At 31.1% G+C, this 20,403-nt stretch overlaps 1 protein-coding gene across 2 annotated transcripts in view; it reads right to left on the bottom strand.

Annotated features, from left to right (window-relative positions):
* Window positions 1-1,442: 1,442 nt before the first annotated feature.
* Sara (Smad anchor for receptor activation) overlaps window positions 1,443-20,403 on the bottom strand; it is a 112,466-nt gene continuing 93,505 nt past the window's right edge. For both annotated transcript variants that reach the window (XM_085807299.1, XM_085807300.1), the window contains exon 19: window positions 1,443-6,704. In XM_085807299.1, the coding sequence (XP_085663425.1) occupies window positions 6,549-6,704 (156 nt within the window). In that variant the 3' untranslated portion in view covers window positions 1,443-6,548. The remainder of the gene's footprint in view (window positions 6,705-20,403) is intronic.

Here is a 20,403-nt window from a genome sequence, read left to right as displayed (position 1 = left end):
TAAAAGGTTTTGCATTAACATCCTAGTATATACTACGACCTTAGCACAATTTTAAAAACTGTTGGCAGCACCAAAATGAAACGTTTACTGGTCATCATCATGATGCTAAACCCGTGTGTACTGTACATGAAGGTTAGAATAGACTACATGGAGGCTATTCTAACCTCCATGGTACTGTATACTAGGGATTAAACCGATTTTGTTGTATACGAGAATGGGGAGGTATTTTCTTTAGTTCATGCACTGCACATGCGAGTCTCTTGATTCTTGAGGTTCCTCAAAACCAAAGTTGTTGGAAGCTTGCTTTGACTTTCTAAAGGACAATCTAATTAGAGCTGTAAAAACTGGCTCTTTGCCAGCTGCCCAAATTGTATGCCTGAATGATGCTCATGCCATACATAATTTGCCTACAAAGTGATCGCTTTCAACGCTGGTACAAAACTCACTTTTGGGGGGATTGCCGTATTACATTCTCTGACTTTTCCAAATTTTGACTGAAATATTTAAATTCCCAGACTTTTTTAGTCAATTTTCAAATTCCACAACTTTTTCCGGTTTTTCAGGTAGTGTGATAACCTTGTTTATACTATATATATATATATATATATATATATATATATAATAAATACATCTGTGTACAATACACCACATGTTACAAGTAAAACTGTTTCAACTAATCATCTTAACACAAATTTTTCAATGAAAATGCAGACTTCGAAAAAGGGTGCATTGATTTTGCTGATTAGTTGAGGTATACAATAATAAAGATGAAAATTAATCATATTAAAAACCAGCATAAACACTTACCTGTTGCAAACATTTCTTTGTACATAGTATAGTAGCATTAAACGTTTTATGCATAAATCCTATTTATTCAGTTTGTTGTCCAATTTACTATAAAAGTTATTTTATACATACTGACAACAAAGAAATATAATTTGTTCTTGTTAACAGCAAATATATTACACAGCAAATTGAAAACAGTAAGCTGATCCATAACACGGTACCAGATGAAAGATTTAAACTGCTGAAGCATTTTAAGTTTCTTTTACATACTTATGATTTAAAGTTCAATAAGCTTTAAATTTGCTTTAATAAATCAAAATTAATTTTAATCTCTTTGAAAAAAAGAAAAGTAAGTATTGCTTTGTTAATCATGAATATATAATAAATACTAAGTTTGTACAGTCCGAATAAACTTATTCACGAGAATTGCTTTACTAAAAAAAAGAAAAGAAAATGTGGCACCAAAAGGAAATTTTACAGAAAGCTTTAAGATTAGAAAATAATAATAAAAAACTATAAATAAATATACATAAAATATATTAAAAAAGTATTTTAAACCAAATTAAATGGTGTGTTCTTAATCCTAGAGACACATCTTTAATAATACATGTGTGCACTTTCTCTCCAGACTAATCACTTTAAGAAAACACATCTAATGAAATATAAAAATATTCTTTAATTACTGTAACACATTTCAACATTTCTTTAAGTGTTATCTACTACAAAACAAAAATTTTTATCGAATATAAGTAAAATACACAAAAATTGTTACAGTTTATGTTATTTTGTAATATTTTTGATAATACAGGAAGTGCAGATTGAACATTTTCAGTGCACAACAGGACAGTAACATACTGCAGGATCCCAAAAAAATTAATAAGACATTTATACACATACTAGAGCATAAATCTTGAAAACTTATCAATCATACTGAACCATGAACAGCTTCTTTACACTTTTGCTTCCAATCATGCACAAGAGTGCAGTATGGTGCTATCACCTTATAACCAATTGGGCACCAGCGCACGTGGTGAGGTATCCATTAGCACTTTGTTTACACAGTAGTCGGGTTCTGGCAATTTTCTGTACACCATCCCTGGCAGCAAATACATTCAATAAGTATTAAGTTGCAACCAAACATGTATTTTTTAAACTGCAGCTGAGCATAATCATTTCAAACCAAAGGCTACAAGGAAAATAGCATGTAAGTGTCCCTAAACTTCTGATGCGCAACTAAACTTCATTTACTCCAAAAACATATTTTCAAAATAAAAATACTTATATAAAGGCATAGATTTATAAAAAATACTTTTAAACTGTAACTATGAATACAATTTCAATATGTATATGAACAATATAATTTTTGTACTGTGATGGTGACTTGAAGGATACAGTTCTCATTCATGAAAATGGGAATTTCATAAAACAAAGATACAGATAATAAATGAATAAACTGACGGCAATGACAACATAAAAACTGAGAACAAAGATATCAAAACTATAAAATAAGTGTAACAAAATTACACGGTTATAGAATTTACCCACCATCAAAGTACTTACTGACACAGTTCAAAAAGAAGTTAAAGGGCAAATCTTGTCAATGTCTGGGGGGGGAAATCGAGGCTGACAAAGTTAAGATTACCTACCAACTGAGGCTGGATACCTACCAACTGAGGCTGGAAATTTATTGTTATACATACTGCAATGTTAATATAAACATTGTATGTAATGTACACTGCAGCCAAAACAAAAAAAAGGAACAGTTCTATTATCTCCCATTCTACTGGGCCAATTGATGAAATTCAACTTAATTTTTTCATGTCTTGAGAGCGCGACTTACGATACGTACTAGATTTATAATAATTGTTCTAATATAGGTATTTTGAAACAAAATCGGACTTTTTTCTTAAAGGACATGGGAATTTCATTCCATATTTCGATTCTACGACTCAAATTATGCCAAACTGCCAAGTTTTGTAGAAACCGCATGAGTGGTTTTTAAAAAGTTAATTCTCAAAATTTTAGCTCCTCAATGTTAATTGAGTCAGAGAATCGAAATATTGAAAAAAAAAGGTCATGTCATTTCAGAAAAAGTCCGATATGGTGCCAAAATACCTAGAATAGAACAGTGCTTATATATAACTCTATTATATTTCCTAAGTTGCACTTTTGAGACATGAAAAACACAATTTGAATATTGTCAATCAGCCCAGTAGAATGGAAGATAAAGGTTTTATTATTATTATTATTATTATTATTATTATTATTATTTTGGACTGTACATCAACTAATATTATAAATGAGGCTTTTTAGAAATTTCACATTAATTTAAAATATTTCCCATTCATTCATAGAGAATTTAGAATAAAACCTTTCATTACATATACAGCATGTGATAAAAAGCTCTACACATAATACATAACTGTACAGGGAGGAAAATATTACTGACCATAATCTTCAGGGTATTGTCATAGACTCACAGATATCAAAAGCTTGTGTAAAACGAAACAATTTCAAAAGAAAAATAGATACAAAATACAAAAAAAAAAAAAAAAAAAAAAAAAAAAAAAAAAAAAAAAAGATATAAAATATTTACATTCAGTTTTAAAGCATTATTAGACAAATATTTAAACAATCAGCTGCCCTATCTCAGTAAAGTATTCAGAATTTGAATAAAACTTTAATTAAAAAAATATATTCAAAAGGAAAACAAATCATTTTCCACAAATCTCAAGATATTTCAACATTCTTATACAGAAAGCTTTCTTCACATATTTTTTTATTATTTACACACATATAAAAAGATTTCTTTTCCTATGCTCAGCTGCAATCACAATAAGAGGATCAATTCAGATCTTTACCATTCTTACTAAACCTTCAATCAAAGAAATACTTGTTCCGGTTATATAGTTTTCAGATGAAATCTGAATACAGAACTGAAACACTAAGTTTAATCATTACAGTACAGTTTTTAAAGTGAAGCATTTCACATAAATAAAATGCATGATGGCTCCATTCCAAAGTAGAAAATTAGCTATTTTCACATTCCTCCCTTTCAGTTTCAAAGGAACATTATGCTATAACAATGTAAGTATAAATATGTCAATAATACATTCAATATTTGATGGCAATAATATCAATTTAAAATAAAGTACAGGTACTGCAATTTTTGAACACTCACTAATGTTCTTGACTAAGGCAATGCTTCTCTGATCCAATCAAATTACATATTGATCCACAATAAAACAGAATGAAAAACAGTCTCCACTGAAACTACGCTTCTATAAAATTTTGCCACATGCTTAGAATTTGTACAGTAAATTAATTTCAGATTGAAACAAAGAAACCATAAAATAATTGATAGCAACTTCTCAATCACATAACTACAAAATATGTTGAGTTTGGATATGCCTTCTCACTTAAGAGGGCTTATTTCAATAACAAAAAAATGCATAGTCAATGCATATCATGAAGCATGTTTCTGCTACAATAAAATAATAGTTAATAAACACAAAACTGTTAAAAATGTTCGCTTCACCTCTTAATACTTTAAAAAGCATGCATTTTCTCAATGACAAAGAGGAGTGTTTTTAGTAGCTTTCAAATCTTATGGATGACTAAAAAAAAAATTAGGTAAACAAAATATTCTAATTATAATAATATAACACACTGAAATACGAACATAAAACTAAACTGGCAATACAGTTGTTTCAATAGTAAAATGATTTAAAGATTTTGAAATTCCCTGAATTTAAGACAGTTTGAAAATACCCAATTTTACAACAGATTCTGAGTATATATATACTAAACAAATTTTTGAAACTACCAAAAAATGGAATATTACATAAATCTGTGGCTAATAGGAAATCTCTGAATAAAAAATACACAGTACTATTAAGCACATTTTGGCAAATTTACTTCATATGAACCATAACAGGTAAAAGATTTAAATTCCGTGCCTCTAAAATTTTGCAAATTACCCGACATAAAATATTCAAATTCTCCTATTAAATAAACTGACAAATATAAAAGTAATAAACCTAATTATGCTAAAAAGCCCAATTTTACTTTATGACAGGAAACACATTTTTAAATTCCTCACAGTTCAGGCAGCTACGGGATGAAAAGGCACAGACTGCACTATAAGCTTGTTGTAAGCACCCATATTTTAGCATTAAAAGCTTTGTGTTTCAAGCCATGAAAGCTAAACTAGAATCATCAAATAAATTATATAAAAAGTAGCAGACCTGCATGTTCAAGAAGAGAACCCAGGTTTAATTTTTGTTATAGGCAGAACACAGGCATAATAATTCAATTGTGGTAACAACAGTAATATGCTGCAGGATTTTTTTATTACTGGTTAAACAATGAAATCTCAGGCTTTGTTTAATAGCCATCAAAGAACACTTGATGAGTGTATAAACTAACATAATGCAAAGAATCAATATTCACACTTAATAGACTTTTTCCCTCACGTATTTAAGAACTCAATGTCATAAAAATAATTACAAAGAAATTAAGTGAAAATAAATTTTAAATGCAGAAATTAAATATGGCAGAACATTTATTTATATATGCTTACTTCATAATAGGAAACTGTACAATGGTTATTTCTTAAAACATTTAAATAACTGAAATCTTAAAATGTTTAACACATGCATAAAATATTTAAATAACTTGAAGTCTAAAGCGTTTAACACATGCATAAAATATTTAAATAGCTTGAAGTCTAAAATGTTTAATAGGTTATTAGGATTTTTGGAAATCATCCACATGCTGCAGAGACCAGTTCATTACCTCAAATACTAACTATGGCAAGCAAACCAATACTGCAAGTTTGAAACAGTATTAAACCTGTTGAAAAACTGAGTTGACAATTAAGCAAACTTTAATGATCAAAATATAATGAAGGATAGAGAACTAAATGATATAAAATTAAAAAAATATTAAGAAATATGCCTCTGATTATTTAAAATTATAAATATAAAAAATTTTACAGTAAATGAAATGGTTCTCTGCACAAAAACAAATATTTTTGAATGATGCACAAATAATAAACTTTATACTTAATTACATAGTCATGTATCTACATATAATCATTTAATCACTACATAGTAACCAACACTAAAAATCATCATAAAATAAACAGCAAACACAAAACTTAAAAACATTAAACACTTCAAAAACTCTACAGAAGGAAATAACTTTGCATTCTTTTGAAATAACTTCAACAACATGACAGCTACCAATTCACTTAGTAAATGGAAAAACTTGAAATGTGGAATGTTGCAGTGCAATTTATCCCACACCTTAACTGAACAGGACGCATGTAAGAAAAAAAAAGAACATTTTAAGCCTTTAAAATTACAAAAAAAAAAAAAAAAAAAAAACAGGTAAAAAAGCACATTCATATGCAATTTCACTATGAACAATGCTGTCTGTTGACTAGGTTACAAAATGTTGACATGTTTAATAAGAAACTCCTTCAGTCATTAAATAATAATCAGATTCTGGCATATGCTCAGTAAAATTGACTTCAATAGGCAGCAAATGGTAAGAATTAAAAAAAAAAAAACACTGTTGAGTCATACTAATTTTAAAGTTCTTGATTTATGCACCAGGCTTTCTAATATCAAATAACTTCACTGCAGTTCAATGACTAACCTGTGTAGAAATTAATATTACATGTACATATCATTTAACTGCCTTTTCTTCTTGTCAATCTTGAAATCAAATAGTCGCCTTGTTTTCATGATCAAGTCTTATTTGACTAAAATATGGAATATAAGCTCAAAAGCAAGGGGTTCACTGTGGGTGGAACCTGATAGTCTTAATATAACTGGAATAAGTCCACTGTCCAAAGCATTCATATACATTGCTGGTAAAGGTTTCCCTCGAGATCCTATGTCATACTCAACCTATAAAATGAAAATGTTTAAAACTTAAAATTACAGAATTTATTTCTTTTATTTATTTCTCAAACAATATGTATCTATATCCCCCGAAACAAAAAGCAAGATATGAAACATTATGAATTAATATTATAAAGCAACTTCATGGGTTATAGAAAAAGATAAAAGCAATAGCAAATAAATCCCAGTTATTACTGTTAATGGCACTGCTTCTATCTTATAGCAGAAAATAGAAATAAAATATTTTTTAACAATTTAAAACTATATAATTGGCTGATTCTCGGACTTTTTATGAACTATTTTAAAACATATGAAAGAAAATTTCTCAGCAGTATAATAAGGTATACTAAAAATTTTAATGAATACAACAAAATGGAAATACAAAATATTAAAGAAAAATCAGTACATGGAAACTTTTTCTTTCTGTAACAGTAAAAGCAGTTAATTACCTTAAACATATTTCTGTAACAGTAAAAGCAGTTAATTACCTTAAACATATTGAAATGCATGTTTCCGCATTGAAAATTTGTAATCCATCTATAAAATTCTGAATCAGCCTTAAAACTGCTAACTGTAAATTATATACTTAAACTAATGAAATTTGCTCGACCAGATTTATTACATAGTCAATTGACATAAGCTGTGTCTATCTTTTACACAGAAAGATAAATCTTATATTAAATATCAGTTACATACTAAAGCATACTAATTATGACTCACATGAAATTAATGATTGAAAAGGTGGAATGTTTATATACTAGCAAAGAATGTCATTCAAAGCAATCCACCCTGTCAACTTTTCAGCATGTGGAAAAGTGTTTTTTTCCCAGCCTCAAGGAAGGTATTTGGTTTGATGCACATCCATCTTCAAATAGCTGTGATAACACCGAAGAAAGCTAATATCAAATCCAGACTACAGCAGATATGTCTTAGCATGTCCATCCATCTACATACCTGACAGGCACAGTTTCCCCTAAATACCAATATAACTTAATTGCTTATTAATAACACTTAAATCCTGTTTGCTTAGCAATAAATTTAATTGTTTATTTACCATTGCCACAGACACCACGTGTAAGTGTTGAATGTCCGACAGGAATCATCACGCAAAAAATCCACCTCTCTGGTTCAAATTTGAACATCTAGCTTATACAGGGTGGGACAAATAAAAGTGGCACAGAAAACAGAGTAACTCTGTTCTCTGGGCGACTTTTATTTGCCCCACCCTGGATAATCTATTAAACTTTAAGAATCATCATTGAAAGATCCTTACCTCTTACCTCAGCATACTTTTTCTAATTACAAAAATACCATGCCTTTGTTACATTTTTAACCCTCTGAGCATTATGACCGGGTTTAGGCGGTCAAGAACACCTACCTCAAAGCATTACCGATGCTTCTAGGCAGTCAGTGGAAAAGTGTTTGAAAGTGTTACTGACAGTTTTAGGCAGTCAGTGGTGACAACCTCGAAAGCGCTATGACCGCTTTTAAATGGCCGTGCAGATGTCTCAGCGCACCCCTTATTTCTGGAACCCTGGAGGTGACAACTCTCAGTAGAAGGCCAAGAGGGTTACTCTTTTTCGTTTTAGACCGCTATGTTTAATCGCTAAGAAAATGCTTGAACATGTGGTGGTTCATAAACAGCAAACAAATGCAGACATTCTTTGCTAAATAAATAAGTAGCAAGTAAGCATGTTTTTCCAATACTCCCTTTAAGCAGATACCATTTTCATAAAATATCCTTTAGTTTTTAAACTAAATGTTCAGAAATATGCAAAATGCTCATGAATTCAATTAAAAACAGTATTTGGAAATATTTAAACAAATTTACTTATGGATATATAGATACATAATTAAACCCGGCAAGTTAAAATTCGCATGAAATGAAAAGTACTGCATTAACCTGAGTTACATATAATTACATGTAAAGAATAACATTAAAGCAATAATTCAAATAAAAATTAGCCATCAATAGTAAGTTATAATAAGCGCATTCTTGAATGGGTTTATGAAGCATAATCTAATCTGATATTAAATATAATTATAGTGAATTATTTATTCTTTTTGGAACAATATTCGTTGCTTATACTGGTTTGATTAAGTTCTGTTCAAGTTCATTTTAAATATCCCAAGTCTTTTTATGCACATTGATTTGAATGCAATTTTTATTAGAAAAAAATTCAATGAGTTTGATTTTTCTACGTAATTATGCTTTACATAATTGTAATTACATTGTTCAATGCAATGTAACAGCAAGCACATTAAACAACATATCAAATAGTTTTTTTTTTTTTAAATTTAAATAACTTTGTCTGCGTTCTGAAGCACTTTTTCGAATCATAAGATGATTTTTAATAAAATTTGTAATAGACCCAATTTTTATAAATATTCAGAATTACTGAAATAATAAAAGCTAACCTTTTTAAAATTTCTTTATCAAAGTATTACATCTTACTCAGCAAGACCTGATTAATAAAATCTGGGAAAGGATCTGAGAGTCATAGGTCTAAGCAGTTAAAAAAAAAAAAAAAGCTTGTCCCTCTATAGAAAATTGTCATGTGTGTTGGAAAAGATTTTGCAAGACATTAATATCTTAGCCCAAACATGATTTTTTCAATTTAATCTCCTGTATTGGAGATGGTTTTCAATCATTTTACCATAATTTTATTTTCACATGTGCAGAATTTTTATATTTTTTATTGATCGCTGTATTTTATCTTCCATAGCATAAATTAAAAAAATACACAGAAACTTCAGCCATAAACAGATGATTTAAGAGAAATTTGTTTTGACGTTATGTGAAAGAATAAATATTAAATGATTTCGCATTTATGTTACATGACAGTAACTAGAAAAGAATAACTGTGTGTAAAAAAAAACTGTACTTATAACCTTCTGTATTTCTAAAGAAAACTACAAAATGGTTCAGAATAGCAGACGGCTTTCAGTAATGTCATCGTAAGTATATTCTATTCACATTTTGGAAGAACTGCAGCAGTTCAGATTTGTCTTAAGAGTAATTACACCCCTGGCGATTGGCATACTTACAGAACGAAAAAACAGGCTTTGAAACATACGCATAGAGAAGTCGTACATTTTCTCCACCGATAAATGACAGAATTGATAATAACTGGCTTGCACCGCTAGCAGGATACTAGCACCGTCTTGTAACGGTCTCTTGTTTTAAATATGCTGTGTTCGAACTTAAATTCAAACATAGGCATTTAAAAATTTTATGCTATTTTTTATTTTAAATTATATATTAAATTTAAAAATGCAATTTTTTACATACAACGATTCAATATTTGTTAAAATATTAAACACATAAATAAACTTGCATAGCAGATCAAAATTATGTTGCTGTGGAAATGTTCCATCAACAGTTATTTCTTACAGTTACAACACCATAACTAAATAAGCCCATTTCAAAATGTGGATGATATTGCATTCATTATTTTTAAATTGTAACAATATCAAGTTGTTATTGCTGGTTAAAATGGCTTAAAATAAACTGACACATTATACGAAAAATTTTTTTAATGAAAATTGAATTCACTTTCTTTCACATAATTTCTGACCAGTTCTTCGAAAATAATTTAAAGCTTACTTTACTATATAATAGAAATGTCTCCATGTTTATTGTTTTTAGTTAGTAATTTTAATTTGGGGCTGTTACATAAAAAGGCTATTTATCTTTGTTGTTGTGTTACAGTACTTATTTTATTGCATAACACAAATTTTGCTCAATTGGTTAATATTATAATGCATAGAGAAACTTAAAGAACAAAAGTAATTTCCACCGTTATAATATGTCCTTAAATGGTTTCCAATAAAAACACAGTTAACTAAGTAGTATACTACATTATATTAATTAATTTACTAACTAAATAGCAAAAGCATTTCAAATTTGAAATCCATCTTTTGTACTTTTTGCAAAGTAATAAAAATTCCAATACCCTTGTTGTTTAAAGTAAACAAAAAATGTTGGATTTTCATGAAACGCTAATTTTATGTTATTTGATAAAAACTTACAAACTTAAATTATTAACAGACGGCAAATACACAACTTGGAAGAAGCAATAAATTTAGAATTTACGGCAGCTCCATTTTTTGTCATAGTTAACAAAGTGAAAGAACTGTGAAAGATCAAAGTTATAGATAGCAGATTTTTTTTTTTTTTTTTTGTCCTTGCACAAAGGTAGTGGTCTCCCATATAAAGTAGAAAATGTACAAAGGTGGTAAGCTTTTAGTTCAATACCCCCTAAAGGTATATTTACATTGTAGTCAACTTGGAGATTCCACTATCAGGTGTTTTCTTTGAAAAGGGTAATACCTTTTTCAGCACCATAATCAAAAATAAGAGTTTATGTTTTCATTACTTAAAAGCTGTATAATATGGAGCATCTGCTCGGAAAACTGTGAACTTATTTTTCATCATTCACGAAAAGAATACACACCTGCATAAATGTTTTGGAGAAACAATACCGTTAACAATTTTGTTACAAAGATTTTTTTAGGGGGGGGTGTTTCTGTTAGCATCTGCGATAATGCCCGTAGTATAAAAATAATTGCATTGTAACTCTTATGTAGCTAATTACAAGGAAACTGCATTGTAACTCGAAAATAGATTTATTTTCTCAAGTAGCTCCTTTAAGAGAAGATATAAATTTAACATAACAGATTTGTAACATATTACAGAAGTGATATCTCTGAACACTAGTACTTCCAGCCGGTGTCTAGTTCTGGCGAACATGCAGACGCTATGGACGCTTTCATGGTTTTCCTTTTGTGTTAATGTCAATGCCAGCCATTTCCCCTTGGGCAGTTCTCAACGAAGGCATCCCTTTATTAGGCAGATAATACTTACTTTGCCGTAATCAAATAAATAAAATTAAACTTAAAACGCATATGTGTTTTTGACATCTTTTAAAGGAAGTTTCACACACAACATCTGTAACAGCAATGAGATAATTTTACTTGATCGCATATTTTACCCGTTCCAATATTCAAGAGGATAATTATAATGCTATTTTAGCTGATCATAGAAGATTTAGAAATGGATTATAGAATAGATGAAAATAAATGATAGAAATGGATCTTTACACAGAGCTTGTACAATTGTTACATTGTGGTTGAACTGACTGCTTATAGAGTCAGGACTTATTGTTCCTTCTAATTGCCTTTGGAAATGTAACTGGAGTCCTGAGTAAGAACAGGGAATTTACTCAAAACTATGTTTGTGTGGGGGGGGAGATACCACAAAGGTAAGAAGGGTTAAATTTACCCTTTATATCTCTCAGCATACAGCCGTTCCCTCACTTTGGGATACAGAGATCAGCACTTACGGTCTAAAACGTAGAAAATAAGAAATAAACTAATTTAACTAAATCAGAACTAAACTTAGATGCTTTACAGATAGTAGTAGCCAGAAGTTTGGCCTTTTAATACTACTCATGTAGTGAGCGGAATGCAAAAAACTACAATATGTCTTCAAACGTCAGCGAGAACCAAGTTGCGGCCTTAAAGGTAGACATGAACTGTCTGAAAGCCATGCGCATGGTAAGGCAGCGAAAAGTCTCTCCCTCTCTTTTGACTAAAAGTCATATCCTAAATACTTATACTGTTTGCAACCTCACTTGCATAAACAATTCTACTAGTGCTTATTCTAACCAGAAATGAAAAATAAGACAAGATAACAAAGTTTTAAAACAAAGCAAACGTTAGTGAAACTTAAAATCCTTACAATAGTATATACAGGTAGATAAGATACATTTAAGCATATCAAATTTACAAGTGAGTACATTACTTTAGAATGAATATTACACAAATATTTTTCAGAAAAACTGTTTAAGGGGGAAATATTGCACGATATTCATTCCTAAACAATATTTTCCTCCTTAATTTGCTTTCTGAAAACATAACTCGTTTTATATGTATAAAGGAAATTTAATCAATTATTCTTTAATTTTTACTTTAAAGGGAAGTGTATTTCATGTGTTTTTTCTTAAAGTATGCTATTTAGATTATTTCTTGTCTTACAAACAAATAAAGCTCATATATTTAAGAACATTTCTGGTCAGAATAAGCACTAGTAAAATTGTTTATGCAAATGAGGTTGCAAACTCAAAAGTATTTAAGATATGGCTTTCAGCCAAAAGAGAGAAAGAGACTTCAACCATATATTAATTTATTACTTTGCAAACATTTTAAAAAATCTGATGTGGATACCGCATAATTTCCTTGTACGCCTAACAAACTAATCATATTTTTGCTGCACTTCATTGCTTCGTTTGAAAATGAGATATGATCTTCCAAATCAAAGTGCTCTTTAGAACTGCTGATTGCAATATAAAAGGGAGTTGCACAACTTGATATTATAGCAGTTCCATACAGAAAGTTTCAACAGGATACGGCTAATCGTTTTTGAGTTATGAGAAATACATATGTACATACACATGAGGGGTCACGCCGAAACTGTTTGTAAGTCCCAAATATAAAGTTTATAATTTATAACAAATTGTTTTTCTAAGTTATGCGACTTACGTACGTATTGACGTCACAACGGAACTAGTCAAAATGGATATTTCCAATGAAATCTGACTTCGCGCAAGGACATAAAAATAAGTATCACTCATATATGTGAATCTAACTTGTATTCAGGCCAATACAATATTTCATTGTAGCACTTACGTGCAGCATGTAACATTACTTGTTTGCTGATAGAACTTTTATAAGAATTGTTTGCTAAGGGGGGATTCAGTGAACAAGTTCAGCTATTCTTAAATTGCCAATGAACACATTTGCCAGCAGATATCAATATTAGAATTCATGTGACTTCGTTTTTTTATTATTAATAATAAAAATTGTTGCCCAAAATATACTCATGTCCATAAATTAAGGATAAATCGGAGTCACACGGAAATCTAACTCAAAAATAAATATATCACCTGTAAAATCACTACACACATCTTCAAGAATCATATGCAAATTTCAGGAAGTAAACAGATGACACTAATGGTGCGTCACAATGACGAGAGTGTAAGAGAGTGATATATAAGGAATACAGGCAAAGAAGTAAAATTGTTCGCAGGCACTTTATAAGCATTTCAGTGCAATAACCAAATAGTTATGAAACAAAGGATGCATTTGGATGATTTTTTACGTGGTAGAATTATCAGCCGTCTGGAATGTAGGCGTACCCAACTGGAAGTATCAGAAGAACTTGGAATTGCCCAGAGTGTCATCTCCAGGCTTTGGCAACAATTCCAATATGATGGTAATGTGAGTAGACATTACAGCACAGGTCGCCCCAGAGTTACAACATCGAATGAGGACCGGTATTTGGCAGTCACTGCCAAAAGAAACAGGCAGAGCACAGCCTCAGACCTGTCTCGTCAGCTCTCTTCAGCCACTGGTACGACAATTTCAAGGCAGACCGTGTACAGACGCTTAGGGCAGATTGGTCTATATGCTCGCAGACCTGTCAGATGCGTTCGTTCCACTTACTGCAACTCACTGTCGCCTACGGTTAGGCTGGAGTAGAGAGCATGCATTGTGGACACCACAACAGTGGGCTTGTGTGATGTTTTCCTACGTGTCCAGGTTTAGCTTGCAGTCTGATTCTCGCTGGACTTTCATATGGAAAGCTCAGGTACCCATGACCACCAAGAAAGCATCATTGAATGACACCGTTACGGTGGTGCAGGAATTCTCGTTTGGGGTGGAATTATTCTGGGTTCCAGAACTGACCTGCATGTTCAAATTGGAACCATGACAAGCCAAATCTATCGGGACGTCATTCTGGAACATGTACGTTTGTTTCGGGGTGCCATGGGCGCACAATTTGTGTTTATGGATGACAACGCAATCCTCACCGTGCAAACATCGTAAGCGAATGCCTTCAATTGGAGAATATCCCCGTATAGACTGGCCAGCATTCTCACCGGACTTGAATCCAGGAGAGCACATGTGGGACATGCTTGGCCGACGAGTTGCAGCACGTCAACCTCCTCCTACATTTCTACCGGAACTTTGGAGAGCATTGCTTTTTGAGTGGTGTAATATCCCCCAAGATCAGATTGATAATTTGATACTCAGCATACCTAGGCGTTGTACAGACAGTATTGCATTGTCTGGGAGACATACAATGTATTAACAATCATACCAACCATGTAATATTGATTTTTTGTAAATAGTTTTTTTTTTTTTTTTTTTTTTTTTTTTTTTTAATAATTTGGCCCAGGGAGAAAAAATCGCTAATTTTTTTAATATCAAACATATAGCATCTTTTTTTGCTCTTTACCTTTTGTTTAATAAATAAGCTTTAGAAATAAGTCAAATTTGTTTTGCTTCTAACTCTTCCTTTGCCTGATTTTGCATTATCCTTAATTTATGGACATGAGTGTAATTTCTTAATTTGTTATCGAAAACTATATCATAAATAATTAACTATTAATAAAATTTACAATGCAATATAAAGAATTATTTGAATCTAATAGTTTAATCTGAAATAAACTTAAAATATATGAAAGTTAAATTAAAACATCATATTAAAATAAGTTCTGCATAATATATATTCGAAAAACTGGAATGCAAGGGGGAAAAGTTCTTATATATTTTCTTTGACTATGTATATTTAAAAATATTTTCACAGAAAACATTTGTAAAGAATGCAAGATTAATTTTTCACCAGTACTGAAGCAATTTCCTAAAGAAACTCGAAATTTAAAACAATATTTAAAACGTGTTCTGAAGGGAGAAAAACTAATTTTAACGTTTTTGCGAAAGACCAATCGAGTATACATGATTATTTTTAATGCGGTTTCTGAAAGACAACTTGCCATTCAGAGAGTTAATATACTTAAAAAAAAGTTTTTTTAATCCTAAGCTCTCAATTTTTTTCACCTGCATTAATTTAAAAAAATTAACACCACTAATATATAATCAGAAACTACTACTTTCATATATTTTTCCTCCAAATGCAAATAAACAAATTAGCCAACTGTTAATTACGATTTAAGTGCATTAAGAAATACTGCAAGCTCATTTCAAATGTCCGAATACCATTCCTGATATCCTATGCTTAGACCACTACTTTCATAATTAGTTTAAGGATATTCTTTATGTTTTCATCTTTTCTGACAAACAATTAGGACTACTCAAAATAATTAGATTAAGCAACTGAAAATGCTTCACTACTGCAAGCAATACAACAAATAAATTAACTAGTAGTATTTTTGTTCCGTGAAATGAGGCAAAAAAAAAAAAAAAAATATTGCCAAATCTCTAAAACTGCTATTCCAATTATTTCTTTTAAGACATTTTTACAGAATTACAGAGGCAACTCTGGAACATATAAATTAGAAAAAGCTTACAGTTGGGTAAGAAGTAAGTAAGAAAACAGACTTGTTAAAATTTAACGAGATTCTCAAATTCAAACAGAAAATCTGTGGTTATGCAACAAAGACACATGATGCACTTTTAGAAACAAAGTTGTTACTATGAGTAATTTGTAAAACAGGAATCTGTAAAGTAAGGTACACCTTGGTAAATGATTCACCGTGGATTTTTAGCAGTTTACCACTAAAATAGTAGCAGTCATGGATATCAATGTCAAATCTGTGTGTGCAAATAAATAAAATGATCAAAAGAGGCAGAATGCACATTTTGTACCAATAAAAATAGTACAACATATTTAAAGTTACTTACAAGTAAAAAATATTACAGCAGAATATGGAAATGCAGTGCTGTTCACCATTTTACCACACTATAAAAAGAAAACTACCTTATTTCATTGATCAAGATATTACACTTCGTGAAATGCAAATGGTTCAATAATGTTGAAATAAGAGTCTGCTGGACCAGCATGTGCAACATTAGGTACCCAACTGTAATCATGCACATAAAGAGCATGTATCTATCATACCATTGGCTAATCTCATGGAAAGAAATGTAGCTCTCTTCCACTACATCAAAGGTTATAAATTGATCTAAACTTTTGTTTTTGATGGCCAAACTATTCTTAACCATTATTCTGAAATCAGATTTCCTGGCCACTTAAACTATCATGTCACTTGTTTAAAACATATCACAATTTAAGGTCTATAAAAGAGAACCAGTTAGCTCAGTTTGCTTGCTGATTGAAGTTTAACATTTTCTACAGATCAGTAGAAATTGTATTTTTTCTTGTCACAAATATTATTGATTTTATTGCAACATGATAACTGGAATGCCCTATGCTGCAACATTATCAACAACACAAAACAAAAAATAATTAGCAAAGCATTATTTCACAGGTATGTGTAATAAAACTCTATAAGGACTACTTTGCACCATCAAAATGGCTCCCCACCCAGGTGTGACGATGCACAGAATTTGTCATCCCAGCAGACAAAATCAAATATAATCAAATATCATACCACAACCTACGACCAGACTACTACTTTAGAAAAATAGTACGCATTACACATACACAGACAAATACATAATGTAAACATCTATAATTGGAGTTAAGAAGATTTATTAAACATGCTTCGCTTAGCTCGAAGGCTATAAGTTTGGAACTACACGGCCAAACTCCCCTCAGAACAGTTGGTTCAACCTCCTTCTCCGCTCCTTGGACAGAGAGGCACTAATCACCATACGGCGACACTGGTCGTCAATTTCCTACCTGCAAGTCGCTCGGGCTGCCCATCGCAGAGGGACATTGCCCAGCAAAACCAGGACGCTACCTTCGGGTTACTAGAGCCGGTCCACTCTAGGACTCGCCAGACTCATGGGCCGGCCAATAAGTGGCCTTTCCGAGGCCTCCAGAACCACTAGGTTCATAAATTTTATACCCATACGGCCGAGACTGCCTATGTACAGATCCTAGACAGTAGCTTCCCAGAGTTCTCTATGCTGAGCCCTGGGGAGGGTAAATAGAGATATGGAGTTATAATTCATACAATCTAATTAAGAATGCACATAAGCATACACTAATATATAGAGGTAAATTTAAATCGGCAGAAAAGTCGGACGAAATTTTTTTGAAGTCGAAAAGAATATGCAGAAAAGTCAGTTGAAAAGAATTTTAATTGGCATTATACATAGACACTCATATATAAGTACTTGCCTTACATCTATGCATGTGTGTGCATACACATGCAAAATACATGCACATAAAAAATATATATATCACAGACATATAAAATAATTAAAATCATAAAAGAGGGGGAGAAAGGAACTGTATGAAATGAAAGGGCGTGGCATATACAATAATACAAAGAATAAGAAGTTTTGCAGATGAAAAATTGTAACTACTAGCACTGATACAAATGCACTAATTTAATTAATGCTTTAGCATCAGCAGTGTCTAAATTTAGATATTTAAATTTGTTATTTTATACTTTTAGCATTTTGCTCACATGTATTTTAGTAAGAATAGTGGAAAGACAGGTGAAACTGGAAAAAAAAAAAGTCGTGAAAAGTAATATGCAGTCAAATCACAGTACATTCATATTTTCAGTTAACAGTTTTACATTTCTACCCTGTAAAAATATTTGAGTTATATATTAGACACAACAGTGGCTTAGTGATAAAGTTGTTGAACACTAGTAGTTCGACCTGGGTTCTAATCCCCAGAGCGGGCATTAAGAGTTTTTCTGGTCTTCACCAGAAAACATGGATACAGGCCTACTTAAATTGTCCCTTTGCAGATACCATTATGTGTATTGCATAATTAGAAAACATTATAAGAACACTGCTTTATTTAATTTTCGTTTAACTAAATACAGGAGTAGAGTACACTGTTTAAGTTTCTAATCAATTTCTAGATGAAACAAAACAGGTATCAACTTTGCACTATGTTTAGGATTAATCTTGTTAAACGAAACAATGTTAATCATTTATGTTATTAAATTTTTACTATTTTTACCCATTTTTCCAATATTTTGGTATGAAATTTCTGGATAAATGTCACGAATTTTTAACTGATTTTTGAAAGAAAATTTTTCTATCTGAAACAAATACTGCAGATGCTCTTGATCAAAATACAGTTCTAGCAACATCAAACAATATAAATCTTGGTCAAATTAGTATTCCAAACATAAGAAAAGACGATACCACGTTAAATTCCAGTCAGACAGTTAGGTACAGAATAAGTAACTGTAATTTGAATTTTTTCTAATTATATGAAAAATTTCAAAATCTTAAACTTCACACTTTTTGAAACGTGAGTAATTGAGCATAAATTAGTAACCAAATTAATAGTCAAATCTTAAAGGTAAAACATTCTGAAATAAAGTATGTGAGAATTTCAGTGAAATAATAGATAACTAGAGGGAAATTTTTCATATTTAAGATGTATTCTACAAAATAAATAATACTTGAAATAAATGTGTAAACTCCAAATATTCGATTTTTAATTTTCCCACTGAAGAACAGAAAATCTCTTAAAAGAAAACCTGAAAGGACCACTTATGAGAACTTTCAAAAAATAGCAGTGATGTTCAGAGCTGAACCAGTCACTGCTGTCATCTAGGTAAACTAAGCAAAGTCAAAAAATCTGTTCTATCAACCTTACTCACCATGTAATTCATTCAAAAAAAAATAAAAATTAACATCCACTGCCTTACTGCGCTATGAAATTTGAATACAGCAAATTTCATAGCGCTGATCAATAATACCAGACTCTTTTGCTTTGTGACATGAATCTGAATGATCCTGGAATATGTCAGTCCATATTGATGAACTGTCTACCCATTATTGGCAAAAATTTACTCTTTAATATTTCCTCACTGAGAGCAATATTTACAGTTTCACTGATGATGAAATCTGCAAATTCAAAGCAAGAAAAACATACCAGCATCCTCCATCCTAAAAGAAACTTTGCCGTTAAAGTTATGTCAGAAATCATAATATAATAAATAAGGACAAAACATCACAGTCTGATTTCCTTTGGAAAGAACCTGTCTCCCCCTGGCACGTACAGATTAATTGTAACTTAAAAATTAATTAGAAAATATATCTTCTATTTATCTTGTAACCACTGTACAAGTTCCTTAACCTACAGTAGACACTTCTGTCTCATCAGAGGGTTGAGTGGAAGTTATTTTCTTCAGAACATGAAATTATGTCATTTTTTCACTAACAAGCAAGATAGTTTCAGGCAGCTTGTGGAAACCTCGGTACTTTCGACTTGTAATCTCTCCAACTTAAATAAAAAAGCTTACCATCTGTCAAAATTATCCAAATTAATCTGCAGGCAACTTAGCTATCCCTACTTTGCTATCTACAATGCCTGTTGGGGGAATCTCTCTTCCATAAATGGGACACACTACCTTGTACAAAGAATATCCCTCTTTTCATAAATAAAACAACATGTCCTCCGAAGGCCAATAAATGCTCAATCTTGGCCATTATATTTCTTAAGAAATAACACAGTAAATATCATAAACAAGTGGAACAAGACTATTCCAGAAACAAATGGTGATGCAACTTTGTGTGACATTCATTTCCAGCTGCAAATCTTTATGCATTTATAATATTTTTTGCAGATTACAAAAAAAAAGGGGGGGCTGGAACATTTGAGCCATGGAATTTTGTCAAATAGAAAAATACATTTATTAATTTTAATTTTGCTGCTGCCAGAAACTCTATATAGAAATCAAACAACAAAAGAAGCATTATATTTGCAATTTTTCACAGCACTAGTTTTGGCGGTTTT

Source organism: Stegodyphus dumicola, chromosome X1, assembly GCF_044657685.1.
Source record: "Stegodyphus dumicola isolate Sdum_Otavi_A_Nest chromosome X1, ASM4465768v1".
Taxonomy (NCBI): Eukaryota; Metazoa; Arthropoda; class Arachnida; order Araneae; family Eresidae; genus Stegodyphus; species Stegodyphus dumicola.
Note: the sequence above shows the minus strand (reverse complement) of the source record. Positions and strands in the feature narration are given on the sequence as shown.